Here is a 22,060-nt window from a genome sequence, read left to right as displayed (position 1 = left end):
AGGCTCCTATAATGCTGTCTATTGTTTCTTGGATATGTTGCTATTTGTAAACCCCCTAAAAATATTTTTTTTAACAGGAAAAGAAACATTAGAAGTAACATGGAAAGATGAAACCCCGCAAGGAGAATTTAGACTGTAGACGTGTGTGTGTTGGGGTCAGTGGTTCAACAACAAGACCCCGCCCACATTGATTGAATCATTGGTTTATAAAGGTACATTGTGCTTCGCTCATTGAGCATTGTGCAAAACAAGTAATAATCCATGTGTGTTATATTTGCGTGATAAGCTTACTCGGAGTGAGGGGGGAATGGGGGCGTGTTCCAGTTATTTTCCCTAATGTACAACTTCGGGAATAAGTCTCCAAAACAAGAGACTGTCGACATAAGGACAATAAAGGTGAATAAAAAGCACTGCTTTGCCTAGTGAGCTACGCATAAGGTCTCCCTGTGCAAGAGGAGACCCTCCACGTGTGTGAAATGACCGACTGATTCCACTGGACAGCTCTCCCGAGTGTACGTGTTCCCCCGTGGGAGTGGAGAGCAGTGGTCCACACAGCCCACGGTGGCACATGCGTCAAGATCAAATTAAAATCGGAAATGGAGGGCAGTAAAATTGGTGCATATGCCATCCCTAATGGGTGACACTGTGTGTTAGCAAGCAACGAGGCAGACCTCGCATGAATTGGATGTGAAGAAAGAAGTATTTCCACATTCTGTGGCTGGTTCAGACGTGTTGTTTTCGCTGCGCAGCGGAGACACGAGTTCATAACAAAGCTGTGGAGCTGTGGCCGTGATGATGGGTTACAAGACATAACAGTGAAACACAAGGTGTGGGTTAGCCTAAGCTTGTCCTTGAAGCACAAGGGAAATATCAGCAAGCGAGATGTATATTCGTGGTTAGTTCAGGGGGTGCGTTGGGTCACGAGACTGTAGTGACGTATTGCGTATACTGTCTGTCATTCAGTTCATATCTGTAAGATAAGATAGGTGTTTGATGTGCAACGTAATGAGAGATAAGACCAGTGGGTATCTTCCATGCAGCTGGTTATAGTGTGAGTCCAACATTGTGTTTCCACGTTCTCGTGTTCCCGTTACACCGAACCCACCTGGTTGGTTGTTGCTCATGAGACTCGAAAGCCGGATTGCTTTGAGTTCAAATGGGTTAAGCCTCTCTGTGTCGGAGGACAGGCCTTTCCATCTCTGACATTTAAAAAGCTCAGACTTGACACAAAGCTCATTTCATTCAAGTAGATTGCGGATGTGACGTCAGAAGCACAGCGTGTGCGCTTGTATGTATCCGCCGGCGACGAGCGACTTGAATCGCAGTAGAAAAGTTTGAGTCGCACCGTGGATCTTTAACCCTTCTCGTGCACTAACGTGACGTGTATATGTCTAATTAGTGTGCGTGTGTTGTTTGTCTTTGCATTACATCAACATGAATGTGCCTGTTTATTTGTTTGATGATAAGCTCCGCCGGCGGTGCACGCCGATACCTCGAACAGGCGCTTCTAGTGAGTCATTCGACGACCAGCATGCATCAGGGGAACTTTTCTTCTGGTGGGTGGGATTTTTTGAGAGGCGTTGCCGCACATCGACTACGTACTAACGCTACTCCGGGATTATATATCGGCCGCTCGTCACACATCTTCATACATTGCGCATTTAGCCCCCGCGAACAGCGCACTGATCGTCCGAGTTCAAGATATTCCAAGAAATAAAGACGTAGCATGGCTAACTACATTCACGTACCCGACGAGGCTCCCGCTGTGCCCAAAATAGACGTGACAGTTGACGAAAGCGACTACAGATCTGGTGCATTGAAGCTGATCAAGGAGCTGAGACCGAACTGGAAGCCATCCGAGGTCAAACTGAAGGTGCTTTTTATTTTTATTTTCAACATTTTATCTTTCGTCTGCTCGGTGCGACATGTCGCCACATCCCCCTCCTCCTTTGCTCGGCCTATGTTTAAAGTTAAAGCCGGTTTTAATTGTGAAAATTGGTGTAAGCTAGCAACGTGGTCTCTTGAAAAACTCAAGTTCGCTAATGCCGACGTTAATTTATTCCCGGAGAGAATGACACGCAAAAAACCCAGCTATTTTCAGCCACACCGCGAGCAACTGAAACGACGTGTGTCCCTCCGAAGTGTCCGCCGCTGTAGTCCACACACTGACGGTAGCGTGAGATAAGATAACCACGAAGGTACTGCGGCAGTTTCTCCGCTAATGCCTTTTCTCTTTTTGCAAATAGCATCTGCGTCACTTCAGGTTACGGTTCAAACAGGGCGAGTTTCTAGCCTGGTTTTTGGCGCAGCCTGTGAAACCAAACCTAGCTCGTCTTTACTCGCGTCGCCGGCTTTGTTACGTGTTTCAATAAGACACGAAGTAGCAGTTGAGCGTGGAGGTGGTTATACAGGTGGAGGAGGAGGAGAGGTGTTACTACCTCGCAGCTTAACTCACGATTGCCATCATGCTGCGCCATATTGACAAGAGTTTCTGGAATTTATGAGACTGTCATTGAGTGCGCATCGTCTGTTCTTAACTTCGGCAAGAAACACTGACAAATAGACTACAGACTACTTTTAATGTCTATGTAATCCTATATCCTCTTTGATCTGCAAAGTCAAATATGTTATAATAAAGTAGCAAACACAATGTGTGGGAACATTATGCCCTATATTGTAATAAAGTAGCAAACAAAATGTTTGGGAACATTATGCCCTATATTATAATAAAGTAGCAAACAAAATGTTTGGGAACATTATGCCCTGACATGACATTATTCAAGAGAAGCATTAAATCCTGTGCTTCTGTGCACCCAGAAAGTGAGTTATATTTGTTTCCCAGTAACAGACTGGGGGTGTGGCTCCTTTTGGTAAACACAGTGAGGAGTGGAGCTGGTCACATGCTCCGCCACCCTTGTCTATATTCATCAATGAGAGCAAAGTGGAAAGTCAGCAAATGCCTGCCATTGCTTCCTCATGCCAAATCAAATTCCTGACATGTTTTTCTCAGTCAATGCCTTATTGAGTGAACAATTAAGGCTGGTATGTTGACACCCCCCCCCCCCCCCCCCCCCCTCCCCCCAAAAAAAAGTACCCAGACAGTTTAGCTTAGATAAAGCCAGACAGGCCCTCATTTGTCAATGCTACATTCATTCCTCGTCTCTGTTTTGTTGTGTAGCTTGCCTGTTTCCTCTCAGAACCTATGTAATGCTCAAAACAATGTAGGTTTTCATCGTACTTATGTGGTATAATGTGGAGAATGTAGGCGACAAGCTAGATTTCTGAAGTACAGTATAAATTGTGATTTATTGCCTCATTCACCTGTTCTCCACTCTTTCCTCCATTTGTCTCTGCAGTTTTTCACAGACGGGATCACCAATAAGCTGCTGGGTTGCTACGTGGGTGCAGTCGTGCAGGATGTGGTCCTGGTCCGTATTTATGGCAACAAAACCGAATTGTTGGTTGACCGGGAAAATGAAGTGAAAAGCTTTAGAGTACTACATGAAAACCGCTGTGCCCCACACTTATACTGCACCTTCAACAATGGCCTCTGCTATGAATTTCTGCAAGGAACTGCCCTGGAGCCTGAGCACATCCGCAGCCAACCTGTGTATAGGTAAAACAATACACAAAACTATTCCTTTTCTGCAACAAAGATTCTTGTCACATGTTCCTGCCACCCCGAGGCTCACTCATACATAATGACTCAACCGCGTATACACGATCCTTCGCAAAATGTACACAATTGCTCATTTGTGATCCAGTCCAACCTTCAGATACACCCCATGGAACTCGTAGAATTCAGAAAGTTCCTAAAAAGTCAGTCATACCCATTGACTGAAAGGTTTCTGTACCTGAAATGTAGGCTCAGCTAAGGAGATCAATTTTTTTCTTTTTCTTTTTTCATTCACAACTACATTTCTAGACTGGAGCCCATTCCCATATTTCTGCTTGCTTCTCTAATTCAAACCCTCCCATTTTCTGTCTTTACCTTGCAGTCTCATTGCCAGGCAGCTGGCCAAGTACCATGCCATCCATGCCCACAATGGCTGGGTGCCCCAGTCTGACCTGTGGTTGAAGATGGGCAAGTACTTTGCGCTCATCCCAAAGTACTTCAAGGACCCACAGCGGAACGCCAGGTGAGGCCATATTGAAGATATGTCTCAAACTAAATCTCAAACATTTGGCTATTAACGGGTTTATTCATTTTGTAACCTATTGATGGGGCACAATCAAATATGGATAGATGCCTGGAAAAACAATATCTCGCCACTGTGTTGGGCCATTTAACTACTTGGACAGGGAAAGACTGAGGGGGCATGATAGCTATCCACTTTAATGTATTATGGTATCATGGATGTTCAGGTAAGGTCGCAATATGCTAATAATTATTATATATATATATATATATATTAATTGGTAGTATAAATTAATCTGAAGGACGATATTAAATTATTGTCATATTTACTGACATTTAAATGGACATGAAGTACAAAAGAATACGCCCTTTTAATATATGCGTTTGAAGAACTTAAGGCATAAATATGATTTTTAGATCTTTAAAATCTTTTTTTAAAGAATGCTTAATGTAAATAAATAAAAAAACAGGCTCTAATCACATTGTTTGGAAACATATCATATATCTTGTATATGGAAATTATGACTTCCTTACCTCCTATCAGTGAGTCATGAATGATCCAAACAACTCCACGTGCAAAGGCAAAGAGTTTCTGCTATCATATGTACAGTAGATGTCTCTCAAGCAACAAGAAATCCAGACAAATGATCACTTATCCTGTCCATGCTCCCCCCGTCTGGCATCACTCACGTTTATTTGTGCAACCCTTGTAATTCTGTTTTCTAAATATGCATGCACCCAAGTGTGCCTGTATTCCAGGTGTGTCGGTACCAACGATAAACAACACAACATTACGGCACAGCCAAATAGGGTAATGACAATTGGGGCAGTCTTGATTGTTTGAACATTGCGTTTGCAATAACAACAACCTTCGTGTATGTAGACGCCTAAAGTGAATCCAAAACAAACACTGACTTTTCAGGCTATACATTTCCTTGTTGGCCACCGTCATGCGAACGCTGTTCGAGGAACGTGCCGGCAGCGTCTTTGTAGTTCATCAATGTTGAAGGCAAACATAATTAACTAGGTGGACTGCTTGGCACATTGCTCAATAATTGAAACCAGCTTGTTACATGACATCACATCACATGTCATTTAGCTGACGCTTTTATCCAAAGCGACTTACAATCAAATTATATTCATACACTGTAGGCATAGCTACAGGGAAACAATTCAGTGTTAAGTGTCTTGCTCAAGGACACATCTACTAGGGTGGGGATTTTTCCATTATGTGTTGCACAATGTTGGTTTATTGTCATCTCGTTGTCTCCTGATCATGTTTGGTGCAACAAAATGTCAGCGCTGCAGTCTGACGAAAAAACAAATGAACCGGGGAAAAGCAATTTGCTCATTTGCATCAAATAAATACATTTCATAGAAAATGGAAATAGACAAAAAAATGAAAACTGCTGTCTGCAAGTAGCATCGTGTGTCACTACGGTAATAATACAACCTAATGTAATGGGCAGGAAATGTCCAAAACAAGCTGTTTTATTCTAATGGTAAAATTAGGAGGATTTCAGTTGACCTTTTCTTCTTTTTATGGAGTTTATTATTTTTCGCTCCATCTGCTCAAAGTAGGTTTTTGACATTGCAAATAGTCACTCCCTATACACACACACGCACACACACTTTTCCCTCTTTTTAATTATGTCTGTATTCATTTACCTCACTTCCCTGGTCATCCTTCTTATATTTCTGTTCCTATTTCTCTTCACACCTCTATTTCTACTTATTGACCTGTCCTATCATTAATATTAATAATATACCTCCGTCTTTCAATATACAGTGTTCACCCTCTTTGATTCTGCCCTCCCAGGTTGAGTATGGAGGTGCCGAGCCCACGGTGCCTCCGAGAAGAGCTGGTGTGGCTCCAGCAGAGCCTGTCTGTGCTGGGCTCCCCTGTTGTTCTCTGCCACAACGACCTTCTCTGCAAAAACATAATCTTTAATGCGGAGGCAGGTGAGTATTAACTGCACAAGTGTAGTCATAGACATTACTGTGTGACTGAATTGTGTTGTAGTGTGTACCGCATTGGTCTCTGCGCTCAGGTAGGATGGCATTAACTGCACTTTCTCAACCCTAGTCACATGCTTCACTCATTGCCAGAGTTTGCATTGGGCTGCAGGCAAAGAATTAGAACGGTCGGAAAAGACAAACCTGTTCTTTGGCTGCTCGGCTTCGGTGGAATCCTCATTTGAAATAGGACAAAACACGACACAAATAAAAGTTGTGTGTTGATTGAAGCAGATTGGAGGGTGGGGACAAGTTATGTGTATCTGCCTCCAGTCTATTTTGTAACGTATCTGCCACAGAATATATTGAATCTTCCATTTTCTGATATGGATTTCATTCTTTTGTCCAAAATGTTGTCCGATCCGTCGTTCTAATTCTGTGCTGAAAACGTAGAACGTAAACCACTGTTGTCAGCGTGAACAAACAATGCCATTACGTCATACCACATACCAAGTCTTAGTTCTATTGACAGCACGTGTTTTTGGTGCTTTAGTAATGTTATTTTCATGGTATGAAGGTCAAGCAACCTGTGCTCAGCTTGCTTATGCACTGAGCGACTTTGATTATTCTGGCCTGACACTGTACGAGTCAGTGAAACTGTTCTTATCATTGTCTTTGTAGCAGAGGAATTTTTGGGTTAAATTGGTCAGGACAAATGAGAGACTGGGGTGGGGGTGTTAAAGAGCTGTCAGCCCCCTCGTCGGTTTGCGGCGAGGGGCGGGGGGCCCTTCTCACAGCTCCTTGTGTCTAGCCTTTCTCTCCTAGGAATGACAGCCGAGGCTGTGGCTGCCCTGCTCCGCCCTGCCCTGGGGAGGCAATGGAGAGAGACAAACCTCACGCAAAGTCGGCTTTGAGGGCCCTCGCGTAGTCTGCCCACTGCTCGGGTTAATCGGGATGAGTTCATGGCAGCAGTAGGAGCCCTGTACCTACCTATTACCCTCCATTGCTACTCGCTCACCAGTTGTTTTTTTTTCTCCTCTTGACAGTAGTGAGGCTACTTAAGATGCTGGTTATTGCACAAATGTTTTTTGTGGTTTGCACTTGCTTTAAGTCACTCTGAGCACCAGCCAAATGCCTAAAGTGTAAAGCTACTTTCCGTCAATCCTCCTTACTGTGCAAGTTCCATTCCATAGCACCAATAATGATAACTGGGCAGACCAGAGAAGTCAAAGGATATGTCTGGCGATATTGTGTATTTTTCTTATTGTCGCCAAATCCCATGGAAAAAAACAAACCAACATTGAGTTGACCAGACTAACAAGTATTATCTGCGTTGCCTAAATCCTATTTATAGCGCATTCTTCCGGCTATAGAGCTCCATTGTTGTCCACAAACTATTAAAAACACAACAGTGAGCCACACAGTTTCACTGGGGGACATTTTGAACAGTTTATTTTGAGTCAGTACCACATAACTCATACCAAACAGTAAATAAATCCACTGTTTACTCATGTTTGTTTAATATTTGCAAATAACAGTGTATAGCTGTTTTTTAGTAAACTGCAAAGTTTTATTTTGTTCTGAAAGTTCATTTGGGACCCCATTTTTGATGCGTCTTCAGAAGGGCTAAATGGGCTGAGAGCCACAGGCTGGTAAGGTAGGAAAGTATTGAGACACACACTAACGCATTGTTGGTTTTAGTCTTTTAATGGGATTTGTTGACATAGAAGTGCCTCTGCCCAAATGCAGGGAAACCCCTTTGCCTGAGCACACCAGAGTTCCTGCTTAACCGTAGCTCACAGAAGTAGACATGCACACCTGCAGAATCTCATTTAAAGCTGTGCTTCTGCAGATCAAATAAATACTGACTTATCCAGTTTCACTGGGATTGATCCAACTCCCAACATGGAACTCTTAAAGGGAATATTTGCCATATTCTGTGTGTCCAATCGGTGTTAACGGTGACGCTAATATTAAGTTTATGTATGGGTTTAGTTGCACAGACATCCATGCATACTTACAGACTTGCAGAATCATGTATCAGCCTTCAATAAGTGAGGCTGATGTCATCTTCTGTTATAATTCAGTATAATTGATTAATACTCAAAAGGAATTTCCCCAATACGTCTCACTAAACACAACTAGACCACACCTACAGATGACAACCACAATGGAATGGACGCCAGAGTAGAGTCCAGGGAATTAAGCAATCATTTATAAATCTATAAACCGTCGTTGCAAACTTCAGTCTTCATCTTACTCTGCACCAACAGCCTTTTATTGACTTGAAAAACAAAGTAGGCATAAGAAGAGACCGCCCAGCTACCGCACTGCTTCCTGTCACGCCACAGCTGTAGTTGCTGACTGGTAACCACTTGTCTGGCACGCTACTGCAGAGAAGCCACCGCTTCCTGTATCGATGAAACCATGAACAGAAGTGGCCGAAGCTCAATCATTTGTTCTCAGTTTTCCAAAGATGCTGCTAAAACGTATTTAAAAACACTTTCAACAAGTGCTGTTTCCCTTTTCCTCTGTCTTTTTGTCTCTCTTTACTGTGTCTCTCAGTCTCCAACGCAGGCTGCTTTAGTTTCCCTGACCCTCTCACTTTACTCCGCTCTTTGCAAAGAACAAGCAATCCGCATACATTTTACTAGGTCCCATGGGCCACAAAATCTGCAACACGGCCGCCAACAGGAAGCATATCAAAGATTCTGTCATTTGTCGATGCTGCAGAGGTGTCACGCTATTGGGTTCACAGCGGACCAATGGGAAGGGAGCATTGGAGGGGAGTGTTGTGAGAAGGGGAAGTGAGGTTGCATGTGTGAGGAGGAGGGGGGCAAGAAAAGGAAAGGGAGTTTGGCTGCAGGGCCTGATGTTTTTCGACACTGTGCGTGGGAGCAAGAATGGATAAAAGACAAATATGTCAGTGTGAGAGTGAGCATGTGTGGAAGATGTGTTTGCCCCAACCTTTTCATCTGCTGCACAGGGGGGGCTATAGCCACTGCCTGGAGGTGTTCAGTTGTGTCCCGCTAGGACCTACACGTCGGCTGGTAACCCACCTCAAAGTGACTTTCTCTGTAGTCCAGCACCACCTCAAAAACTAATGTTCCATATGTTAAGCCAAAGAAATGAGCCAAAACAAAGACCAAAACGTTAAAGAGTGGACACATTTGATTGAACGTACTGTTCTTTAACGTAACATTTACTGGTTAATATCTAATTTCCTGTAACAACTGGGCTTGTAAAAGTAAGGGTTTGTATTTTGAGATCAACCACCACCATTTTGAGATCAACGCTTCCCTTTTCGTTCACAAATGCCAACAAATGCATTCAACAACACATTCTTTGATACTTTAAACATGTTCAAGAGACACTTGAGATGCCAAGAGTTCATTTCAAGCTGTTAAGCCGTTAGTCTCGAGTTCTTGACGGTGGGTTGACTCCAAGATGTAAAAGATCCTCGTTAACCCCACAAGACTATAAAATAGTTTAAAATCACTCCAGTTTAATGATGAGTACATTGTCTGCTGTAAGTCGTCAATGATCTGAGCAAGCATGTATCAAACAGTGTGTTGCTGTACATTTGCTTTGGCAGCTCACTGTACTGTTCTACAGAGCACTTAAGTGTCTCTTTGTATTTGACTATCTTGCTCCCTTTGTCCCTCTGCTTTCTTTGTCCGTTTCTCCCTCATCTCCTCAAACTACAACTTTGACTTGGCCGTTTCCCCCCCTTTTTTAAAAATTATTATGTGCATGTATCCAAAACAAACATTCTTTGAAAAGCCAGATGTGCTCCTTTTTTCTCCTCTTATTTTTGTATGCGTTCCACGCGTTGCATCACACATCTTCATCTCTGCTAATGTGTCCCGGCTGCCTATTTCGCGGTCTCGTGGGAAGAAAAACAAAACGCTGATAAGTCGGTTACTAGTATAGCTAATCTGTTTACTAACATCATTGGAGATTGACTGCTCAACCTCCACGAGGATGTGCAAGCTATCTTTATGTTTGTGTTTGGTTCGCTTCATTTGTTGTCTTGAAAAGGCTTTTAAAAAAATTATGTATTTTCAATATATTTGTTGACTGACTTCCATAGCTCTTAACATTACCATTCTATTTATCCCAAACAGCATGATGGTGCATGCGTAGAAGTCTGTAGTTTTTTAATTAGAATATCTCTTCTTAATTCCCTTTATAACATTACCGATGCTGAAATCTCCTTTCCTCAAAATGCAAGCTCTTACTCCTTGCCCCACAATCGGCAAACTAGCCAGCCACACCAGTCAGACAGGAAGAAAGTGACAGTATGAAATGCAAAGCCTTGACATTCTGAGTTATCAAAGGGAAAACACATCATAATCATTTTGTGCCTGCTTCCTGTGTCTCCTGTCTAAACAAACCTGCTTCTCTCTCCAGGCAATGTAAAGTTCATTGACTACGAGTATGCTGGGTACAATTACCAAGCCTACGACATTGGGAACCATTTCAATGAGTTTGCCGGTGAGTGTGACTCTCACTGCTTGACGGGTATAAACATGTGCGTATGAAACGGCCACTGGGTGTTCAGCTTGTGTGTTCATGTGTTACAGGCCTGAATGAGGTGGATTATAGTCACTACCCTCAGCGAGCCTTTCAGCTGCAGTGGCTCCGCTCCTACCTGGAGGCCTATAAGGAGCTCAAAGGCCAAGGCAATGAAGTAACAGACGGAGAGGTGGAGATTCTTTACGTCCAAGTCAACCGATTTGCCCTGGTGAGCATTTGTATTGCACATGCATCATGAATTGCACATTTCATTACAGTAGGGCATATCTGCATATGGCTGTCTGCAGTTCCTCATAGTAGGTGCAGTAGTTGTCAGAGTGCATTTAGGCCTATATTCCACAAGGCTGCATGTTTATGGGTGAAAGGATTATCCTGGTTATTTTTGCTAATCTTGTTATCTGTTATTTGTGAGCCTCAGCTGCATTTCTGGCTTGAGGTCACCCATTCTGTTTGCCGACACACTCGTGCTCGATGTGCCTTGAGGGTAGCTGAGGCTGGTGAGAAACAGTTGGTATTACAAAGTTGAGAGAAAAAAAGAAGACATCAAAGTTTTAAATTGGCATCTATATGGTATTTTCTCAGTAGTTAAATCGTTAATGATTAAACTAAAGTTATATTTATGAATCAGTCTAGACATTTACTGCATGGGCAAGAAAATGGTCCACGAATTTGGACAAGTAAGCTTGTTCTGAGTGGCCGTCCAGGCCTGTTGCCAGGCGTACGGTCATTATAGTATGATGTGGGTTAAACAGAGCACCGATGGATGGGGGCCGTAACCCTGCTCCAAATACGAGAGGTGGATGTTTGTGATGTGCCCGCTGATGCGACCATCATAAGGGAGGCGCTTGTAATGACAACTTGCACCTCATCTGAGGCTCTGCGCTCTCCCCATGCGCCGCACTCTGCCTTGTTTAATGTCAAGAAAGGAAAGGAGGGCAGTGTGGAGGATGGGTGGGGCAATTGTGTTTCTGTGTCGGCTATTTGTTGTTGTTGCCATGGGGCTTCTGCTGGCTCTGTACATGCTAGACGTGTGTCATGTTGGGTAATTAGAAACAACATTTACTTTAAGACAGAGTACATGCTAATCCTCTGTGTTCTCTTTTTTTCTTTTCCTGTGTGAAGGCATCTCATTTCTTCTGGGGTCTCTGGGCTCTGATTCAGGCCAAGGTCTCCACCATCGACTTTGACTTCTTGGGGTATGTAGCCATGTTGAAATACACCCTTGAGATCACTTTATCAACAGCTATTTCAATTTGCTGTGCTAAGCAGATTTCAGTCGTATGTTTTAAGAACAAAGTGTGTCGCCTCAGTGCGAACTGTCTTAACAGTCTTTTTCCTGCACTGGTTTCCATGTAGCTAATATGTCAAGCAAGTTTTAATCTTATCGCTGACGCCGCCCTTCTCTCTCTCTCTGTCTCAGATATGCAGTCCTGCGCTTCAACCAGTACTTCAAGATGAAACTGGAGGTGGCTGCGCTGAACTTACCCGAATAACGTCCCCACTCCACAACCTCATCTTCTCTTCTTTTTGCTCTTCCTCCCTTCCAATCTTCTGAGCCTCACATGAAGAATGCAGAGTGCCCTGTAGGGGTCTATGTAGGGAAGAGCCAGACTCCGAGTCTGTCCTGCTCAGGGCCTAAAGGTCCCCTCTACATGTCCATATCTCTATAGATTAAATGGACCACAAGCTTTTTCTTCCTCTGCTGTCACACCTTTTGTTAACCGGTAGCCCACGTCATTTGCAATGTGGGCTAGTGTGAAGCAGAGACTCGAGACCTGCTATAATGTGAAAACCACATGGCTGGAATTTTGGTTTTAGCCATTTCAATTATTCTAATATCAATTTGATATTAACAAGATATCAGCGTATTGTTTTTGTCAGCTGCTTTTCTTGTAGTTTAACTCGCTATGAATAAGATGAAGGAGGAATGTCACCTTATTCATAACCAACGCATAATAACCGCCTACGAGACTGACGGGCGGCCCACACACTAATCTGATTGCCTGGGAAAAAAAACCTTGAGGGCCGGCCCAGCTAACGACCAAATTTCTGATGATATGAAAGAAATACAGAGCCTGCTTTGTTTGCTGCAGATGAAAGAAGAAAAGAAATGCCGACATGGAAAGGCCAGCGCTGTCCCGTAATCCTATGCGAGATGAGCCAAATCTCTCACACACAAAAACAAAACAAAAAAAATCCCTGTGGTCTTCCTTGTGACCCTTGTTTTCACCCTTATTTTCCTCTGCATACTCTGCATGGGGCGTGCCCAAGAAAACTGTGTCCTTACTGTTTCTGTGTAATGAGGGCGTCATTGTTTTGACTTTCTGGACTGAAAGGAGAAACATCCAGTTTGAGGAGAGCATCTCGTGTTTACGTCTAACCTCGCCCCCAAGTTATGTAGTCACTACATCAGTGAGCGGTCTTTTTGAGTTGGGGGAGAGTTTCACTCCAGTGTTTTTTGTTTTCTCACTTTTCGTCCGTCAAAATCTAAACTGGGCACACTGTTCATGATGCTAGATGGGTCATTTGGTTGTAGTTCACATGGTAAGTTGGCTTTGTGGGGGACTTTATTCACGATGACATTGGCTGTAAGCCGTTCTGAGTGAGACCAAACCTGCGCCAGTGTCTGGGAACGTTTGAGAATCACCTTTTTGATATTACAGAGCAGTACAGATGTTTTTATACACCTGTCCACCGGTTTCCCTTGGCGTGTGTGGGACTGGCCCTCGCCGAGCAGCTGGTGGCTTCCTTCACATTCAGCGCCTGATGTTCGTTGAGAAGTGGATTTTTTTTTTTTTAAAAAGAAAGTGGACTAGGTCGGTTACGCACATCTGTGTTAAGTTTTTAAAAACAATGTAATGAATGTCAGCTGTTAGTGGGACCTGGGGAGCAAGAGCACCATCTGTTGGAGGAAGAAATAATGGTAGCTGTCAGTAACTGTTGTTCATGTTAAATGTTAGTGTTTTTTAAAATGCTCTTTAGGCGGACCTTTTAAAAACTGAAACGAGTTCATCTCTTGGTTACTTTAACAGGCCTACACCAAAGTGCTGACATCTGTTTTGTGCTTGTACATAACGCACACTGTATCATTTTCCATGTAGCACAAAGAGAATTGAAGTTACAGTTATATAGACCTTTTTTTTTTTTAATACTTTATATGATGAAGGCCGAGGTCTTTGAGAGTGTGTTGATGTTTGCTGTTGGAACAGCAGAAGACTCCTGGACAAATGTACTGTAATTGATGAAATTAATAAGTAAAACGTGGCGAAACAAGTTTTCCTTATTTACTCCCAACCGTGTTTAGCAAATGGTGCATGTTTGCCCAGGACTCTCTGCTGGGACCGGTCTGCAAAGCTCTGAAGAGGCCATTACTGACGAGACCGTCATGTTCTCAAGAGTGCCGTGTGCCTGTGAAAGCTCTTATTTTGTACATGCAGTCCTGGAGTTTGAAGGTTATTATTATTGCCTATTACTTCACATCGGTCTTTAATTTAGTGTTTATTCTTTTATTCAAGTGAATTTAAGACGGATGAATTAATGAGTAGTTTGTGTCGGGCCTAATATGAATTTTGAAAGGACCCGTTTTGCGTATTTGAGAGTAAAGGGTTTTGACAAGTTAGCGGTTTGATTTCTATCTGGAGGAACATGTGATGGGTCTGTGGAGGATTGTTTTCTGGGTGTCTGGTTTGGACCCTACCATGTCAGACTGCATTTACACACAATACGCATACATTTGACTGCCACATAATCTGAATTTTCAAAACGTAAACAAATTGTACTGTTTAAATATTTCCGATACGCTCCATTTCCTGATAGGGACCTCCACTACTATTTAACATTGTATTAAAAAAAAATGCTCATTAATTTCATTGGACACTTTAGCATATGTTTATATGTACAGTAAGCACATGTAATAATATCTTTGCTTGTTATCAAATGTGAATGAATGTACATAGGAGTTCTTTTATTTTCTAAAAGTTGGATTAAAGTGAATAGTTGCCTGGGCTAAGAGGTGAAATAAACATTAAAAAAAAACATTTTCAATACTGTAAACATGCTTTGAAAAATAAAGTCTATTTACCCGTATCTGTTTCTTCATGCTTCATTTAATAACTAAATGAGACACTTATGGCACATTACTATGATTTTATTTGATTACATTTTGACATTTATTGTGACATTTTTATGGCATACTGTATGTCCTTTATTGGGGATTGTTTTGGATTTGTTATGTTTTCATGGCACACTATACTTTGAAAGTTGTTATGGCATTTTGTTATTTCAGATGGAATACAATACAATGACATTTTATGGCATAGATGACTTTTTTGAAATGGCATAGCAAACTGACTTTTATAACAGAATACTATACTAAGGCCTTTTTATGACATCTTAATGATATACTTTAACATTTTAATTATATGACATTTTCCAAAACATTTTTCATGGCATACTCTACTTTGATACAAGATACAATACATGTAATTGTACCCATAGGGGAATTTTTCTTGGACTCAAATGCTGCACACATGATACAACTCATGACTTATGATCTTATCATAGCTGCATCCATAGTGGTAATGAACAAGAAAAATAAACCGACAGGCAAAGCAACACGTACTAAAGCATATGACCACACATTACACACAGGACATTTGCATTTTTATGAAAGTTTATTTTCTTTCGATGTCATGCTATACGACTTATGGAGTGACCTACGTGAATTACACATATGGTCCTTTAATGAACAGAATGACTAACTGACCGAATCAGAACTGAATCTAATTCCTCCAGGAACCTCTCGTCACGGAGGCGGCTGACCTTCTATTCTGTGGTTTTCCAGAAACTCCCAAAGAACGGGCACAACAACAAAAACAACACCCTAATGACTCACAATCATTCTCAAACAAAAACCATTCCATTTGTGCACAGCTGCTAGTGTGGTGAACAAACAAAGAAGACACGTGAGCTCATAAGAAAGCTCCTGCGCATCAGAGACTACAACTTCATCTGGTACATTTGAGTACTTGTTAAGAAGGAGTTCTCACGATAACTTTGAAAACACATTCAATATATACACAGACATGATGCTGCTGACGTGTTACCATTCCACTTCAAGATGTCCTGATACAGAGCGTAGTTTGCTTCGTTAGGGATGTTAATTAAAGAGAAATATTGAAAATGTGAAAAAGCTGAGGGTAACTACGAGGAGCGGCTTGTCACTTCGAGGAGAATTGAGCTGGTGCACCTGAGACAGAGCTGCTGGGTACAGGAACTGTCACACACACACACACGATGAAGACTTATCGTGGAGACTTACTCGACTCGTTATATTAATATTCATTGAATGTGTACACAAGGTGTCTTCCCTTTTTTTTCCCCCAGTAAAAGGTTTTCTTTGTTTTTTGGGGAGTTTTTCCTGATCCGATGTGAGGTCCCGGGACAGAGGCTGTCGTATGTGTACGGATCGTAAAGCCCTCTGAGGCATATTTGTAATTTATACAAAATAAACTGAATTCAATTCAATTATTTTGTGCAGTTTGCAATAAATGATGGATTTGACCCGCTTGTGCATCAGGTTATCATTTTTGGATTATTAGGCTCAATAGATGAGAGGTTAACGTCACATTGATGTCACGGTATTGGAGTAGTTTTACTACCACTGAGACACAGTGTTGGACCCAATACTTATATCTGTGACTCCCTGTTTGTTAATGAATTGCCAATCACACTGAGTGATGACTGACATTAAGGTGTGTTTTATGCTTTCAATATCAAACAAAATTGAACACAACACAGCTGGTAACGAAGAAAACTATCCATCCTCAGAGCTTCAGCACAGAGAAGTTGTTGTTGTTGTTGTTGTTGTTGTTGTTGTTGTTGAAAAGTCTGGGACAGAAAAAAAAGCACCTGTCTTAACATGCAACACTGCTGACAAGTATAAAACATATCACAAAAAAATAACACACTTTAATAAAACGTCTCGTTATATTTCTAGTTTGAATTGACATTGGAAAGTGTGTTACAGACTAACGTAAACCAGATCCTGTTCTACACACTCTGTGCCGGCAGGTGGCGGTATTTACCTACAGGGGGCACTGCAGTCGCTAAGAAGGAGAAGACAACGACACTGGAAAGTGGAGGATTGCATAATGATCATGAATTTTAAAAAAAGCCACTTCCATAGTTCCCACCCGCAACACGCAATGAGATGAAACACAACTTAGTCATCAGAATTTTGAGTTGCATTAATTTCAAGCTGAATCACGTTGCACACATTCAAACCAACATTGACGTATGAAATAAAAAGTCCACTGATTAATTATCTTTCAATTCATTTAATTTGTTGCTTATTTTAGGATGAAACATGGCGACCTCTACCACAATGCAATGTCATATTTCTTTGTGCATGTGTACGTTTCTTGCATTATGTCCTATATGCCTCTATGAAGCAGGTTCATAAAGGACAGGTGGCATTGTAAGTTGGTCGTTTAGTGTAGTAATAAGGCATAATATATTATGTGATATAGGCATTACTGTCGTTTCATATTTGCGTTCGGTAGCCTATGTCTCATATCGTGGTTTTTATTTGGAAACTAGACTGCAGTTATATTGATTTACAGAAGGTAAAAATCTCTGTTGCTTTATGGCTCAAGAAAATAATTATAATAAATAACTTGCATTAGCTGTTGACATACCTTTAAAGGGCCAATACAGAAGTGCCGCTGCATGGCAATACGCCACATATTTGTTTTAGATATGGGATCAGTGCAAGCTACACAATGACAGTTAAACATATTTGACGGCTATAAAGTTGATTTATATCTTGAGACATGCCGGCCTCTCCAATCAAAACCGGCAGGAATATGAGAGCATACATGTGGAAGACGCACACATCCTTGTTGGAAATGTGTACTAGACATGGCCACAAGATGGCAGCACATCCTGTAGAAAGAAATGTGTGTATGTGCAGGACACTAGACGTGGAGCCACAGGGAAGAAACATAATCCTTTGTGATATTAATGCTTACCAACATATTTCTATATATGAAAAAAAAGGCAGCTCATTAATATTTGCCTTTTATTGAATCTCTCAATTGAAAACAAAAAGAAAATACAGAATTTACTGTAATAAAAACTCAGCGCATTGAAATAGGCTTAAATCACTTTGCGACATTGAGCCCTGGGCAAGTTTTCCTTTGTCCACATGTGGTTATACGCATTGGTCATCTCAATAAAGGCAATATGGAAAGAAATCAAAAGTGACCGCTGCGCTCTCGGGAGCTCGAAGTCTGATGCCAGTCAAGACATTATTTGTTCGGCTTATTAACCTGTGAAAACTATAAGCAACAGATACTTAGCAGCACAGATTTACTTCGTGCTGTAAGTAAAAACAGAGTGCATCGACAGGCTTGTAGTGCACATGTTTACAGTTTGCCATCCCAAGTGTTACATTAGAAACTCAGTCATGCCTCACCCCCCAAAACCAAACAAGTAATTTCTTACTGTTCTCGAGAAGCAAATCAGGCTTGCCTTTCGTCTCCCTAATGTGAGCACTGTCTTATACAGTCCAACAATTACAACAGTGCATTATCCAACTCGCTGACTGTAATTCAATTAACTTCCTCCCGCCGGCTTCATCCACCCGGATAATACACACATTAATTAACAGCAGAATCCAATATCGGCTGTTCTGCGTCTCCACTTATTTTCATTTCCCATAAAAAGGTCACAGCAGCCACTTCCAAGTGAAGACAATTGGTGTAAGTGTGTAGTAATGGATTACACTTGTATATCACTAGAGCTCAGAGTGTGTGTGTGTGTGTGTGTGTGTGTGTGTGTGTGTGTGTGTGTGTGTGTGTGTGTGTCGGTTGGTAGTCAGCGGCTGAGGCCGGGAGAAGTGCTGCCACAGCTGTGATGCACATCCATCACAGTTGTCGTTTCACCGAACTCATAAGGCGAAGTCTCTGTGGGGATTTTAGCAACAAACATTTCTCTGCAGGCAGAACAATCTAAAACTTCTGTGGAGAGTCTGATTTCTCTTTGGGTTTAAAAATATGATGAAAGCAGTAAACAAGTGGCAACGCACTGTACCCTGGTTACAAGTGTATAGAAACAATTAATGGAAGGGAACCTTATAAACATGTTTATGTTATCGGTCATGTATCAAAACTCTGCCAATATATCATACAGTATTTTGAAATTCTCATATAGCAATATTGGTATTGGCTATATAAATGCAGGTTCATACGTTCAAATATTATAGATAAATTGGCTTTAAGTGGTAGTTTTACCGTTAAAAAACTGGCCTTAAAATGTATGTGGATTTGTCCACAAAATCCAAACGTCAACAAATAATGAAATTGTATTTAAGCAGCTCTGCCTCCAATAATTAATTTAATTATTACAAAAACTCTTGTTTCAAGTCTTCTTTTCATGGAACCCTTTCCTCTGATTAATACCTAACTCATGTGCGGTTATAGAAACGTTTTGTTCCTGTCTTCTCCAAAATGCTGTTATTGTTCTGCAACTATATAAAAACCTTCCCCGTGGTATAAACAGGGCCGAGCCCAGAGGGTGCCCATGGGTGCCCTCTAACTGGACCCTTGCGTATCAAAGCTGGATTTCCTCACACACAAACACACACACACACACACACACACACACACACACATCCCGCTAAACTCAAACAGAGGAGCTGAGAGAGTAGAACAGAAAAACAGAACAATTGCGGGCTGTGTGTGTGTGTGTGTGTGTGTGTGTGTGTGTTGTTGGTGGAGGGTGGGGGGGTGTGGGGGGGGTCCAGGGTAGTCTCGTTCTTCTCCATTCAACACGGCAACCTAATTACCAGAGGAGAGGGAAACAGTAATTAGCAGCGAGTCTCACCTCGTTAATCACAAAGGGCTCCTCCGCTCTATTTATATCTGATTAATGGCTTGCTTAAGCACAGCAAGATATTTATGTTTCTGTTAATTGTGTGCTGCTTGTGTCGTCTCCGCTCGCTGGGGCTCTTTTGACACACGCGATGACACACAAACAGACACACCTCCGCCACACCTGCCCCGTCCCGTGATGCTCTATACGACTGACTGCTCGGAGCTGTTAAAGGCCCGCCGTTTGTTTCCTGGTCATAATTAGCCTGTTAGCTTGGCTTTCTGGTCTACAACTTCCCCATTGCAGGAGGTGGGAAGCCCTTTTCTTACATTGGGTTTCTTGTTTTAAATATTTCGATGAATCTCACTTAGCTGCACTTAAGCTGAAGGAGAGGCACCGTAGAATGTGAATATTCAATGATGAAGCAGTGCAGTGAGGTGTCTCCGTTTTAATATTTTCAATATTAGTTTCTTTTTCTTTTGCCTTTTCTGCCTTACTTTCTCCACTCTCCACTGATTTTGACACCCCAAATATAAACACCGTATTATTCTCAAACACTTCATATAATATAAGAAAAATGTAGCTAAGAACTTAAGACGAAGAAGAATAGCAAAGAAATGTGTGTCACCTCTGGTTGCCATTTTTTTTCTGCACTGGACTGAGTATTTATGGGTCTGGCAGCCTGGAGGAGTCTTTGAGGAAGCTGGAAACGTCTTCAAAACAGTTAAGTTGTGAGAATTTACCTGCCAATTTTCCACATTCTGGCTTGATTTTCTTTTTGAGAAAACAGTGGCTGATTCTGTATCTTTGACATCAAAATAGATCCGGTTTTCTTTTCTTTCTTTTTTTTTTAACCAAAAGTCTGCAGGATCTTTTATTTCCAGGAACTGAAGGGTTCCTTCAGCACAATGGTGCTGATTGTGCATAGTTAGTTAGAAACGTTATGCACTTCTTGGACCCCTTGAAAGCTTCCTGCTGGAAAAATAGCCTTAAATATAGCAATTTAGATTTAATGAGACAGACAGGAAGCACATTTATCTCTAATTTAAGGTGCCCTCTCTGTGCTCGTGGCGATTCTGTACTTCCTGTACAAAGACAGGATGGAGTTCCCCTTGGCGATGACTTTGGACTGATGAGTCCCGTTGTAACTACGTAAAAGGAACAGAAGACGAGGTGATGGGATAACTCCTGATCAAGGCCCGCCTCCACTACACCCACTCATAATGTAAATCACCACCCTAAATCCTCCCCCGTGTCTTATCGGGGAAACAGGCGTGCTGTGCTATGAAACCACGAAACACTCGTGGCATCCCACTACGGCTGACGTGCTTTGCAGCATTCACGCGCCCCGAACACGCCGCCCGGTGCCGTCCGCCTGCCTCGCGTTGTTTTTGAACCGCGGGAGGAGGCAGAAAAGGCTGTGACTTTCCCCCAGAGGTTGGGCTGATGTTAACCGCTGAGCCTTGAGGGGAACCTTGACCCCTGGCTGCGCAACAGATAGCCTCGATCGTGTGTTGGAGAACACATGATGGGGATGTGGCAGATTTCTACCTCGTCCCGTCTCTCTGCAACTGAACAGGTGTGGCAGGTGTAAAAGCTCGTAGACAAGACATACGTGAGAAACATCTGTTATTAGACCGGCCTCTACGGGGCGAGCATTGTGCGGTTCCTCGCTCTCCCTTTCCCGTTATCTCCCCCAACATTCCAGCACAGCTTTGCCAAGCTCACTCACTGGCTGTGATGGGAAGGGAGGCATAATGGGAGAGGATCAAAGAGCTAAACGAGGGGCTAAAGATACTGAAGCAGATTAGCAGCACTTCCCACAATGCCGACAGCTGCTCATAACCACGCCGGGCCTAAAGGTAGCTGCCGTCTGCTGCCCATAATACAATAGGAGAGGGAGGATCAGCGCGCACACTGAAAAACATGTGTTATCATCACAAAGGGATTGTCAGCTTCAAACGCCTTACATCCCTCTGCCATCCCTCTGGATCAAACAGGCTGTTGGCTGGCAGTTATCACAGAGCTCTCTTCTAGTCTAGTCACATCTATTCTCCACTCTTCGCTCTCTTTTCCTTTCTCTCGCTCAGCGGGGCCTAATCTCAATCACCGCTATCCTCGAAGCCATCGTCGTTCATTATATGCTCCTGACATCGCTGACGGACAAATAATCAAGACAATCCCTTTTGTCTGGAGTTTGTCTCTGTCTCAGTTTATCCCTCCACTCCCCCCCCCTCCTCCTCTTTTCCTTCCTTTCAAAATTATCAACAACACAGGATCTTATTGTGGAGCTCTCGCTATAACTCAAAGCGATACATTGTTTGCCTGAATTCTCTGACAACCTCAGAGCCATACTCGGCATCATAAAGAGAGAAATGTCTGAAACAGATAGGGGAGCGCTTTGTTCTTTATTGTAATGGATGAACTCTCTAACTCAATCCGCAGAGTCCCAAACACGCTGGAGCTGAATGCGTTTGCTGATATGAATGTGTCATATTATGAGGCAACAATTACAAGAATTAGATGAGAATTGTGCTCGGCAAATCCCCGTCA

General features: G+C 42.4%; 1 protein-coding gene across 2 annotated transcripts; it reads left to right on the top strand.

Moving 5' to 3' along the window:
- The first annotated feature begins 1,531 nt into the window (after positions 1–1,531).
- On the top strand, positions 1,532–14,719 carry etnk1 (ethanolamine kinase 1). 2 transcript variants are annotated; one of them, XR_004608995.1, is made up of 9 exons: positions 1,553–1,873; positions 3,357–3,616; positions 3,999–4,139; positions 5,958–7,065; positions 9,081–9,159; positions 10,508–10,591; positions 10,681–10,841; positions 11,756–11,829; positions 12,054–14,719. XR_004608995.1 is itself a non-coding variant. In XM_034526733.1 (8 exons), exons 1-8 carry the CDS (start codon positions 1,727–1,729, stop codon positions 12,124–12,126), a joined length of 1,083 nt encoding a protein of 360 aa, XP_034382624.1. In that variant the 5' UTR covers positions 1,532–1,726; the 3' UTR covers positions 12,127–14,719. The 2 variants fall into 2 exon arrangements, 1 of the variants encoding a protein (XP_034382624.1); XM_034526733.1 differs by lacking the exon at positions 9,081–9,159 and having other exon boundaries at positions 1,532–1,873; positions 5,958–6,100.
- The last annotated feature ends 7,341 nt before the right edge of the window (positions 14,720–22,060 follow it).

This window comes from Cyclopterus lumpus, chromosome 23 (genome assembly GCF_009769545.1).
Source record: "Cyclopterus lumpus isolate fCycLum1 chromosome 23, fCycLum1.pri, whole genome shotgun sequence".
Lineage (NCBI taxonomy): Eukaryota > Metazoa > Chordata > Actinopteri > Perciformes > Cyclopteridae > Cyclopterus > Cyclopterus lumpus.
Note: the sequence above shows the minus strand (reverse complement) of the source record. Positions and strands in the feature narration are given on the sequence as shown.

Excerpts from the sequence above, each read along its gene's own strand:
- etnk1 (XM_034526733.1), top strand. The coding sequence starts at position 1,727 with ATGGCTAACTACATTCACGTACCCGACGAGGCTCCCGCTGTGCCCAAA. Across the intron at positions 6,101-10,507 it reads AATCTTTAATGCGGAGGCAG|GCAATGTAAAGTTCATTGAC; the intron begins GTGAGTATTAAC and ends TTCTCTCTCCAG. Across the intron at positions 11,830-12,053 it reads ATCGACTTTGACTTCTTGGG|ATATGCAGTCCTGCGCTTCA; the intron begins GTATGTAGCCAT and ends TCTCTGTCTCAG.